The sequence below is a fragment of the Vulpes lagopus genome, chromosome 7 (assembly GCF_018345385.1).
Source record: "Vulpes lagopus strain Blue_001 chromosome 7, ASM1834538v1, whole genome shotgun sequence".
Taxonomy (NCBI): domain Eukaryota; kingdom Metazoa; phylum Chordata; class Mammalia; order Carnivora; family Canidae; genus Vulpes; species Vulpes lagopus.
In genome coordinates this window covers 56118904-56131655 of record NC_054830.1, presented here as the reverse complement: position 1 = coordinate 56131655, position 12752 = coordinate 56118904, and the positions used below count along the sequence as shown (strand labels likewise).

Genomic DNA, 12752 nt, shown 5'->3' with positions numbered 1-12752 from the left:
CTACATGTAATGGGAAGCCACTGAAAAGGTCTTCGGCTTTGTGTTCCATGATGATTTCTTTTAAAAACCTCGATGAGGGGATCCCTGGGTGGCTCAGCAGTTTAGCGCCTGCCTTCGGCCCAGGGCGTCATTCTTGGAGACCCAGGATCGAGTCCCACATTTGGCTCCCTGCATGGAGTCTGCTTCTCCCTCTGCCTGTGTCTCTGCCTCTGTCTCTGTGTCTCTCATGAATAAACAAATAAATAAATCTTTAAAAAAAAAAAGAAAAGGTGAAGATACTTCCATCAGGTACCCATGGTGGGGTCGACACCAAAGCTGAAATGTAAAGCCTATTTCTTACACACACAATCCCAAGCTCTTACATTCCCATACCAAGTGGCCCTTCCGAGGACCTTGCAAGGCTCAGAATGGGGCTCCTGATCTATTTTGTGTACCTCAACAGTCCTCTCACAGATCCCAACAAGCCATACTGCCTCCTCTGCCTAAAGCCCTTTTCCGCCCCCAAAAAACAAACGCACCCCCCAAACTCTGCAGGGCAAATGTCAAGTCTCGACCTTCAGCTTTTACAGGCTTGGCGCCAGATCCGGCTCAAATCCCAGCTGCTTTTAAGGCCAGTCAGTTCTCAAAGCTTAAGTGGACCCACTGAAGTTTGGTTGTGCTTGTCATGGTTTCCTCTCTCTGCCCTGGAGAGACTGGAAGCCCCTTAAAAGATTAAAAAAACCACCTAATTCCTTCATCTTCCTTTCTTTTCCCCATCTCGTACACAGCCAGAAGAGTGATAGGTAAAGTTAGCCTTCAGGAAAATGGTCTCTGACTGATTTTCTTTCCCCCTCAAAAAAGATAGTCATCCAAGATTTAATGAAGCCCTAGGCCAACAGAATGTGTTTCCAAGGTAAAGGAGACTGGAAAGAGATAAAGGAACAAAATTCTAGACACAATGGAGACCCCTCCAAGGAGTTCATCCTCTCTTCTTTGGAGGTCAGCCAGGATAATTTGAATTTAGGAGCATGGATTTTAGACACTCGATTGTTTTATTGCACATTAGTTTTTCAAACATACGTATAACCAATTTAGCTAAACAAAGACTAGTTAAGACACGAATTCAATTTGGCTTAAACATTAAGATCATTCTCTTGGGTAGATTTAAAAAATGAGAGAGAAAATGAGTACCTTGCCAGTTCCAGGAGGTCCTGCCAACAAGACAGCTCTTCCACCATTTTTCTTGCTTTTGATTAATTCTACTATCAACACCACATCCTAGACACCACAATGGAAAGAAATAATAAATCAGTGTTAAAATGTTTTCACATGGGGAAAAAGTCCAGTCTTTAGTCCAAACAACTCACATACTCATTTAGCAGCATGAGTTGCCTCTATGCTGCAGGCAGTGTTCTAAGGTGCAGATGGGCAGTGGGTGACAAAAAAGAAAGTCTTGTGGTCTGGTGGAAGGGGCACACACAAAAATACTGTAGAACTACTGTAAGAAAACAAAGGGTAATGATCCTGGGGAAGCCTCTCTGAGGAAACTACATTTGTAGGTGAAGCTCTGGACAAGGAAGAAGTGTTGCAGACAAAGGAAACATCAAATTCAAACTGCAGGAATGAGCTTGGCAAATCCAAGGGACAAAAAGGTTGCAGTGACCAAAGCATAGACAAAAGAGAAGGGAACATGAGCTTCAAGAGGCAGGCAGGGGCTAGGACTCAGAATAGTATTTTATTTAGTCCATAGTAAAGTTTGGATTTTAATCTACAGGTAATGGGAAGCCACTGAAAAGGTCTTCGGCTTTGTGTTCCATGATGATTTCTTTTTTAAAAACCTCGATGAGGGGATCCCTGGGTGGCTCAGCAGTTTAGCGCCTGCCTTCGGCCCAGGGCGTCATTCTTGGAGACCCAGGATCGAGTCCCACAGTTGGCTCCCTGCATGGAGTCTGCTTCTCCCTCTGCCTGTGTCTCTGCCTCTGTCTCTGTGTCTCTCATGAATAAACAAATAAATAAATCTTTAAAAAAAAACTTCGATGGCACTGTGTGGAGAATGGTTGGTAGGGTTACAAATGGGAGCAGTGATTTCTAGCTTGGGGACAAGGGGTAGGCTCCAGGTGCCTACACACCTCCCAAGTCTGGGAATGAAATTGAAAACAAAATTGTGTATATAGGTGCCTATAGGCATTTTTCCAGGGAGGAGTCACAGTTTTCATCAGATTCCCAAGTTAACTTATTAAGGGTTAAGAACTAAGGCATACACTACTAGTTGGCCATGGCACACGTGAGGTTAAACCTAGTGCACCAGTAAGATTAATTGAATGCCTTTTCGAATCCTCAAGAGTAAATTACTTGATGATTTGTTGTTATACCTTAAGTTCACGCTAACTCTCCAAATACTACTAAGCCATTTACAGTACATACACACACACATATATATATATATATCTATAAATGTGTGTATATGCAAATTCCATAAATGGGTTACTAATTTTTATATATTTTAGGATATTTAACTATAAAGAGTCACATTTAGTCAACACTTATATCTCAGGACTTCACGGTTTCTTACATTGATTTAATAACCTAATATTGATCTTAGGGGAGGCCATAGCTCTTCTCTCTAGGTGGTGACAGGGTGTTGTGAACATATCCTATCTCCACTACCACTACTTTCTTTGGACTGTGGAGAAGTACCCTGGTCACACACTTAGCCACTCCAAAAATGTGAGTTCAAAGAATGCGTGTAGATGGGCTACATTCCATTTTTGGCTCAGTTGGAAAAGTACAGTGCCCTGAAGAGAGCCCAGAAGCTATTCAGATGCCGCATTTCTAAGAAAATAGAACCACCCACTATGGTCTTCCCATAGAACCTTGTGATGTCATAATCCTCAGCACTCTGGGAAGAAACTTTCCAAACCATGGTTATGTACTAGAACCTCTTCCATTTACTCTCCCTCAGTTTAAGCTCCAAATTCTCCTCAGTGATTTATGTTCGGTTGAATTCTAAAATTTAAAATGAACTAGAAAGGCCTTTAAAAGATCACCTAGTCTAATTCTCTCATTTTTCAGGTAAGAGGATATTAAGCACCAGGGAGACAGACGGCTGATGTGATCAGTCATGCAAGGACCTGGAAGCTGCAGTAGGATGCCTATTAATTCAATAAATGAACAAATACTGAGCCCTGATAATGAGTGAAGTTTGGTGTATATAATCATATTTAATCACCTCTATTGTCAGGAAGCTCATATTCATAAGGAGGCATAAAGCATCAGTTAAAAACATGCATTCTGGAATCAGACAGGCTGGGGTTTAAATCCTGTCTCTATCACTATCCTGAGAGACCTTGACCTACTCACTTAACCTCTGTGAATCAAATCACCTCCTCTGAAAACACTGTTCATATAGTGGCACGCATGCTAAAAGAGTTTAAGGTGAAGTGTACTACTGTCTGCAACTTACTTTGGTTTTTTTGTTTTGTTTTGTTTTTAAAGATTTTATTTATTTATTCATGAGAGACCCAGAGAGAGAGGCAGAGACACAGGCAGAGGGAGAAGCAGGCTCCATGCAGGAAGCCCGATGTGGGTTCCAGGATCACGTCCTGGCCTGAAGGCAGGTGCTAAACCGCTGAGCCAACCAGGCTGCCCTGGAACTTACTCTGAAAGTCAGAAGTGCTTTGGTGGATGGATAAATGAGATGTAGGACAAACCAACAGGATGTTCATTGTAGAATTCAGGCACACAGGTACTGGCTATACAAGTCTTTTAACTTTTTTGTACATCTGAAGAGGCAGAGTAAAGTAGGCGACAATTACTAGTGTGGAAGTGAAAACAAGGAAACCGAGATAAAGCTGCCTGGCACATAGCAAGCACTCAGCCAGTGTCCGCTATTTTCAGTAACAGGTTCTTGGTAAACAGAAGGTGGATGAAAAGAAATTTCAAAGTCCCCTGAGCCTGCCAATAGTTTCCATTTTGGGAAAATGATACTCAAAATAGAAACCAGAGGCTTTTCTTTGGCCCTTTCATTTAGCACAATCAAGCTAGGAGGCAACAGACTTAACCTGGTATTATGTGCAGGTCTCTGTAGCTAAGGAGCCAGGGCAAGGCCAAGGGCAGGGATCTGACATTAGAGCACAGCAGGCTGAAAAGTGGCCGTACTATCAGAGAGAGAGAGCACTGATTTGAGAGTCAGGAATACATGTGGGTACAAATCCCAAGCAAGATCATTAACTAAACTGAGTTGGCAAAGTAGTAGGTAAGTGATTCTATCCCACCCTCACTTTTTTTCATCTGCAATATAGCATACAATGAGGCTTGAATAGCTTCGTGATTATAATGGTAGGTGAAATGACTTGCATCCTGCACTTTAAGTGGACCTAAAAAATCAACAACTTTTTTGTTTAAGTTACAAAAAAAAAAAAAAGAAAAGGTGGAGATACTTCATCAGGTACCCATGGTGGGGTCGAAACCATAAGCTGAAATGAAAGTATTTCATTACACACACAATCCCAAGTCTTACATTCCCTACCAGGTGGCCCTTCCGAGGACCTTGCAAGGCTCAGAATGGGGGCTCTGATCTATTTTTGTGGTGTACCTCAACAGTCCTCTCACAGATCCAACAAGCCAATACTGCCTCCTCTGCCTGAAAGCCCTTTTCTCCCCCAAAACCAAACTCACCAAACTTGCAGGGCAAATGTCAAGGTTCTCGACTCCAGCTTTACCAGGCCTTGGCGCCACATCCGGCTCAAATCCCAGCTGCATTTAAGACCAGTCAGTACCTCAAAGCTTAGTGGCCCACTGAAGTATGTTGTGCTGTCATGGTTTCCTCTCTCTGCCCTGGAGAGACTGGAAGCCCCTTAAAGATAAAAACCACCTAATTCCTTCCTTCTTCCTTTCTTTCCCCATCTCTTACACAGCCAGAAGAGTGCTAGGTAAAGTTAGCCTTCAGGAAAATGGTCTCTGACTGATTTTCTTTCCCCCTCAAAAAAGATGTCATCCCCAAGATTTAATGAAGCCCTAGGCCAACAGAAATGTGTTTCCAAGGTAAAGGAGACTGGAAAGAGATAAAGGACAAATTCTAGACACAATGGAGACCCCTCCAAGGAGTTCATCCTCTCTTCTTTGGAGGTCAGCCAGGATAATTTGAATTTTAGGAGCATGGATTTTAGACACTCGATTGTTTTATTGCACATTAGTTTTTCAAACATACGTATAACCAATTTAGCTAAACAAAGACTAGTTAAGACACGAATTCAATTTGGCTTAAACATTAAGATCATTCTCTTGGGTAGATTTAAAAAATGAGAGAAAATGAGTACCTTGCCAGTTCCAGGAGGTCCTGCCAACAAGACAGCTCTTCCAGCCATTTTCTTGCTTTTGATTAATTCTACTATCACACCACATGCCTAGACACCACAATGGAAAGAAATAATAAATCAGTGTTAAAATGTTTCACATGGGGAAAAAGTCCAGTCTTTAGTCCAAACAACTCACATACTCATTTAGCCAGCATGAGTGCCTCTATGCTGCAGGCAGTGTTCTAGGTGCAGATGGGCAGTGGGTGACAAAAAGAAAGTCTTGTGGTCTGGTGGAAGGGGCACACACAAAAATACTGTAGAACTACTGTAAAGAAAAAAGGGTAATGATCTGGGGAAGCCTCTCTGAGGAAACTACATTTGGTATGTGAAGCTCTGGACAAGGGGAAGAAGTGTTGCAGACAAAGGAAACATCAAATTCAAACTGCAGGAATGAGCTTGGCAAATCCAAGGGACAAAAAGGTTGCAGTGACCAAAGCATAGACAAAAGGAGAATGGGAACATGAGCTTCAAGAGGCAGGCAGGGGCTAGGACTCAGAATAGTATTTTATTTAGTCCATAGTAAAGTTTGGATTTTAATCTACATGTAATGGGAAGCCACTGAAAAGGTCTTCGGCTTTGTGTTCCATGATGATTTCTTTTTAAAAACCTCGATGAGGGGATCCCTGGGTGGCTCAGCAGTTTAGCGCCTGCCTTCGGCCCAGGGCGTCATTCTTGGAGACCCAGGATCGAGTCCCACATTTGGCTCCCTGCATGGAGTCTGCTTCTCCCTCTGCCTGTGTCTCTGCCTCTGTCTCTGTGTCTCTCATGAATAAACAAATAAATAAATCTTTAAAAAAAAACTTCGATGGCACTGTGTGGAGAATGGTTGGTAGGGTTACAAATGGGAGCAGTGATTTCTAGCTTGGGGACAAGGGGTAGGCTCCAGGTGCCTACACACCTCCCAAGTCTGGGAATGAAATTGAAAACAAAATTGTGTATATAGGTGCCTATAGGCATTTTTCCAGGGAGGAGTCACAGTTTTCATCAGATTCCCAAGTTAACTTATTAAGGGTTAAGAACTAAGGCATACACTACTAGTTGGCCATGGCACACGTGAGGTTAAACCTAGTGCACCAGTAAGATTAATTGAATGCCTTTTCGAATCCTCAAGAGTAAATTACTTGATGATTTGTTGTTATACCTTAAGTTCACGCTAACTCTCCAAATACTACTAAGCCATTTACAGTACATACACACACACATATATATATATATATCTATAAATGTGTGTATATGCAAATTCCATAAATGGGTTACTAATTTTTATATATTTTAGGATATTTAACTATAAAGAGTCACATTTAGTCAACACTTATATCTCAGGACTTCACGGTTTCTTACATTGATTTAATAACCTAATATTGATCTTAGGGGAGGCCATAGCTCTTCTCTCTAGGTGGTGACAGGGTGTTGTGAACATATCCTATCTCCACTACCACTACTTTCTTTGGACTGTGGAGAAGTACCCTGGTCACACACTTAGCCACTCCAAAAATGTGAGTTCAAAGAATGCGTGTAGATGGGCTACATTCCATTTTTGGCTCAGTTGGAAAAGTACAGTGCCCTGAAGAGAGCCCAGAAGCTATTCAGATGCCGCATTTCTAAGAAAATAGAACCACCCACTATGGTCTTCCCATAGAACCTTGTGATGTCATAATCCTCAGCACTCTGGGAAGAAACTTTCCAAACCATGGTTATGTACTAGAACCTCTTCCATTTACTCTCCCTCAGTTTAAGCTCCAAATTCTCCTCAGTGATTTATGTTCGGTTGAATTCTAAAATTTAAAATGAACTAGAAAGGCCTTTAAAAGATCACCTAGTCTAATTCTCTCATTTTTCAGGTAAGAGGATATTAAGCACCAGGGAGACAGACGGCTGATGTGATCAGTCATGCAAGGACCTGGAAGCTGCAGTAGGATGCCTATTAATTCAATAAATGAACAAATACTGAGCCCTGATAATGAGTGAAGTTTGGTGTATATAATCATATTTAATCACCTCTATTGTCAGGAAGCTCATATTCATAAGGAGGCATAAAGCATCAGTTAAAAACATGCATTCTGGAATCAGACAGGCTGGGGTTTAAATCCTGTCTCTATCACTATCCTGAGAGACCTTGACCTACTCACTTAACCTCTGTGAATCAAATCACCTCCTCTGAAAACACTGTTCATAATAGTGGCACGCATGCTAAAAGAGTTTAAGGTGAAGTGTACTACTGTCTGCAACTTACTTTGGTTTTTTTGTTTTGTTTTGTTTTTAAAGATTTTATTTATTTATTCATGAGAGACCCAGAGAGAGAGGCAGAGACACAGGCAGAGGGAGAAGCAGGCTCCATGCAGGAAGCCCGATGTGGGTTCCAGGATCACGTCCTGGCCTGAAGGCAGGTGCTAAACCGCTGAGCCAACCAGGCTGCCCTGGAACTTACTCTGAAAGTCAGAAGTGCTTTGGTGGATGGATAAATGAGATGTAGGACAAACCAACAGGGATGTTCATTGTAGAATTCAGGCACACAGGTACTGGCTATACAAGTCTTTTAACTTTTTTGTACATCTGAAGAGGCAGAGTAAAGTAGGCGACAATTACTAGTGTGGAAGTGAAAACAAGGAAACCGAGATAAAGCTGCCTGGCACATAGCAAGCACTCAGCCAGTGTCCGCTATTTTCAGTAACAGGTTCTTGGTAAACAGAAGGTGGATGAAAAGAAATTTCAAAGTCCCCTGAGCCTGCCAATAGTTTCCATTTTGGGAAAATGATACTCAAAATAGAAACCAGAGGCTTTTCTTTGGCCCTTTCATTTAGCACAATCAAGCTAGGAGGCAACAGACTTAACCTGGTATTATGTGCAGGTCTCTGTAGCTAAGGAGCCAGGGCAAGGCCAAGGGCAGGGATCTGACATTAGAGCACAGCAGGCTGAAAAGTGGCCGTACTATCAGAGAGAGAGAGCACTGATTTGAGAGTCAGGAATACATGTGGGTACAAATCCCAGCACGATCATTACTAAACTGAGTGGCAAGTAGTAGGTAAGTGATCTCTCCCACCCTCAATTTTTTTCATCTGCAAAATAGCATACAAAGAGCTTGAATAGCTTCGTGATTATAATGTAGGTGAAATGACTTGCATCACTGCCACTTAAGTGGACCTAAAAAAAAAAATTTTTTTTTTAAGTTACAAAAAAAAAAAAAAGAAAAGTGGACCTGCGGGCTCCTGGGTGGCTCAGGGGTTGAGCGTCTGCCTTTGGCTCAGGGCGTGATCCCGGGGTCCTGGGATCGAGACCTGCGCATCGGGCTGCCCCGCAGGGAGCCTGCTTCTCCCTCTGCCTGTGTCTCTGCTTGCCTGTCTCTCGTGAATAAATGAGTAAAATATTTTAAAATAATAATATTTTTTAAGGAAAGAAAAGACAAGTGGATCCGACTGGAATGGTCAGAAAGGATGCCGCGAGTGTGGTCTTCATGACTCCCTCTTCCCTCCTTCAGCCCCAAGCCCTGGGAACCACACAGCCACTCACTGCCTTCACGGAAATCCAGATTCCTTCCCGCGTCCGACAAAGCCCTGCAGGAACGATCTCCACCAAAACGCAGTAATTATTTTATTTACTGGTTAAACGTTTGAGGTCTGACCAGTCCAACATGCAAGCTCCACGAGAGCAGGGGCCTGACTGGCTTCTCCCCAGCTTCTCCCGGCGCCGCGAGGAGGGGGGCAGGCGGCGACCGCCCGCGGCCGGCAGCACCCGTTCCCCCGAGCGGCCGCCCTCGCCGCCCCCAGCGCGGGCTCCACCGCCCCACGGAAACGTCCGCGGACGTCCACGCGCGCCTCCCCTCCCTGAACTCCCCACTCCCCGCCGGCCCGCACACCTCTCGCGCGTTCTCCTGGCCCACGAGCCCCGAGGCCGCCTGCTTGGCCAGGCCGCTCTCGTCCAGCCCCAGCCCCTTCACGTGGCTGTGGGAGGCGATGCGCTGCGTCTTCGTGGTGCTCTTCACCTCCTCAATCTTCATCCTGCGGCCGCCGGGAGCCCAGACCAGCGTGGAAAACCGAGAGCCCGCGCCACACGCCCCGCACCTGAGTTACCATGCGGCTGTTACTAGGGCTCTTCGTCAAGGCCCGCCCTCCTCGGCGTCCCATTGGCGAGGGCGGGAACGCCTCCGCCCTCCATTGGCCCTTGGCTGCGCCCATCGAGGCTGCCGGCAGGGCTCCGCCTACTCACTTCCGGCTGTGTAGCGGGCTCGGCTTCCCCCGCAGCCGGCGCTTCCTGCTCCGGTCTAGGAGCGAGAACGCCGGGCGCTTCCCTTGGGCCTGGGACGCTGCACTGAAGGGGGGTCCTGGAGTCCGGCTCCTGATCGTTGCCGTCCTATCTGTTATCGCACTGGGACGCCATACTCTCCCGAGGAGCTCAAATTTTGACCTCCGATTTGGAGATGGGGAGAAAAACAGGTCTAGAGCTTAAGCTTTGATTTTTGCGCGCAAAGCAGTTTTCTGACTCCCAAGCCTAGAGAGGCTGAGCTCGGCCAACCACTCCCACCCTGGCTCCCCTCGGGATGCTCCCTCGAACTGTTTTCTTCCCTTCTCCTGGCCTCCCCACCCCCTCTTTATTTAAATAAAGTTGACAGGGAATAGCAGTTCATGTTTCCGAAATTCTACCTCCCTGTAAGGTGGTACAAGTCCTAATACAGATGAAGATGCAGGCCAAAGCCCAGTAACTTGCCCAAGAATAATGACATTACTGCATGTGGGATAATCAGCCTAACTGGAGAGCGTGGCGGAGGACTTAGGGCTTCACAGCCTGTGTGATCCTCATCCCATCCCACACATCAGATGATGTGGCCAGCGAATATGCCTTGTCAGATTCCATAATGATATTCACACTCCTTGTAACACAATGTACTCCCATCCACTCACTCAATAAACATTTGTTAGTACCTGCTAGGAGCCAGACACCACAAGGCACTACCTATGACAAAATCTGCAGAGTTGACAGGCGCTTAGTTAGGAAACTTGTAACATGCGATGCTCAGGAACAGGTGTACCTACCCAGTGTGCAAGCCCAGAGCAGGGCCACCAAAAACAGCCTGGAGAGCCACAGAAGACATCATGAGGAGATAACGCCAGTGCCGACTTCCTCAGGGGCAGTTGGTATGTTACTAGTTTATGGACGAATCTAGAGAAAAGGAGGCGCTTGTCTAAAGCTTAAGAGAACTTGAATCAGGTTTGAAACAGCCTCAAGTCAAATCCTACTGTAGTGCTTTCTGACTCTCACATCTTGTACTTCTCCATTATTTTTGAATCTAGCTTTCTATTTGCAGGATTATTGGCTCAATGTTTGTCTCTCCTACAAAACCGCAGGCATTATGAGAGTGTAGACAACATTTGTGTTCACCATTTTAACCCAAGTGCCTGGCACATAGCCTGGTTCACAATGAAGTCTTCTTATGAATTCAAATAAGATTCTATACCACCACATACACACTTCAGTCATGAAGTTTTGCTGCATGTATCTTAAACACTGGGTTTTATGGGACTTGGTAATGATTTCTGTCCGTGATTAGAAGGTTTTGGCATTTTCAGAGCATGAAAGAGCAGAGGCATAGCCTTGGAAGGCTGACTTGGTTACTACTGGTGGCCTATGAATCATCAACCCAGGACACCAAGAAGATTGCCTAGCACCTCATTGACTTTTTCCCTGATTATTACCCATAGGTAAGGAGCAATGCCTTTCACCCTGTAGAGGAAAAATCCTTTCCCCCATTAGGTGTCAAAGTGAGGCATTTTATTGGACTAATTGCTTTGTGTATTGTCCAGTTAGGAGAGAAGACCTTTTCTACATTTAGTATTTTAAGCCCCAGACTTTGGCACAAAAAGGATTTCCTTCCAGAGGAAATGGGGGGTGAAGGCTGGGGAATAAGGATTTTGAGGCCCTCAGAGAGGACGGAGTTTGTCCAAGATCAGAAATTGAGCAAATGCCTGACAAAGCCTAGACCCCACATCCAGTGGAGAAAGACAGGTGTGGTTGCAGAGCCGGACAGTTCCCTTAATTTCAACAGAAAACTATGCAGGAGGCTGGTGTCCAAGAAACACAAGGTGAGTAAAGGGTAGGTGAGGCCCACAGTAGTGGCCATATTTTGGCTACCGAGCATCCATCCTGCTGCTTCTAGCTACCATCAGTCTAAATTTCTTTAGAGAACCACCGTTCCCTGACTTTGAGTCTGAATATATAGTCTAAGACTTTGAGTCTGGGTCTCTAAATTTCTTTAGAGAACTTTCCCTGACTTTGAGTCTGAGTGGATTGGATGGGTTGACCCTAACCCATAACTTTGTTTCAGGAATGGACATGGGCCTGACCTGGCCTATCAAAGTATCCCATGCCCACCCCCCTCCCCGAAAAAATGATGATTGGTTCAGAAATGTAAGCAGACAGACCAATGACACTGTGTCCTGGTACTTTTTTTGGAAACGCCAAGAAAAAGACTTGAGTCATGGGTTTCCAAGTCATCTTTGCCAGGTCATAGGAAGACTCTGCCTAGGATTGAAGCCAACACAAAGGAAAAGAAAGCTGGCAGACATTTCTTTTTTTTTTTTTTTAAGATTTTATTTATTTATTCATGAGAGACATACAGAGAGACAGAGACAGAGACACAGGCAGAGGGAGAAGCAGGCTCCATGCAAGGGGCTGGATGTGGGACTCGATCCTGGATCTCCAGGATCACACCCCAGGCTGCAGGCAGCGCTAAACTGCTGCGCCACTGGGGCTGCCCATGGCAGACATTTCTAATGAAATCCTTTACATTCACAGATACAGCCTGGCCCTACTTGCATTGTAAATGACACTGATATTGGGGCTTAAAATAGTGTAAGTTAGGTTTCTATCCATGGGTACTAAAAATCCTTACCAATGCAATGACATATATACAAGTAATTGTGTGGACTGCCACATTCCAGCAGTGTGCTGTGCAACACTCCCCGACCTGCTATCTCTCTCATTCTCTCACTCCTATGACCCTTGCTCTTTCATCTCCAGTTCCGTGACTCCACGTTTCTCCAGTCCAAACTTGGTCATTTCAGCCACTTGTTTCTCAACCCCTTCTGCTGCTTCTTTGCTTTGGCTCCTTTCACACCTGACCTTTGAACTCACAAGCCCAGGTCAAGCCTACCTCTGCCTTCACCACTGCCTCATGTAGGCAGAATAAAGAGCCTAGCAATGAAGCCTCATTTATGTGATCAGGGGTGCCAAGACCATTCAATGGGCCAATGGGAAGGAGCAGTCTCTTCTACAAATTGTGCTGAGAAAACTGGATATTCTTGTGCAAAAGAAAGAAGTTGGTTCCATATCTTATACAATATACAAAAGTTAACTCAAAATGGATCAAAAATTTCCACTGAGGAACTTAACCTAGAAATCTCTTAGAAGAGGGGCACCTGGGTG

General features: G+C 44.8%; 1 protein-coding gene across 1 annotated transcript in view; it reads right to left on the bottom strand.

The window, feature by feature from the left end:
* Positions 1–9425, bottom strand: part of RUVBL1 (RuvB like AAA ATPase 1) — a 46405-nt gene extending 36980 nt beyond the window's left edge. The window contains exons 1-2 of the mRNA XM_041764042.1: positions 9190–9425; positions 5298–5384 (exon numbers count right to left, since the gene is read on the bottom strand). Of these exons, the coding sequence (XP_041619976.1) occupies positions 5298–5384; positions 9190–9330 (228 nt within the window). The 5' untranslated portion in view covers positions 9331–9425. The remainder of the gene's footprint in view (positions 1–5297; positions 5385–9189) is intronic.
* Positions 9426–12752: the final 3327 nt, after the last annotated feature.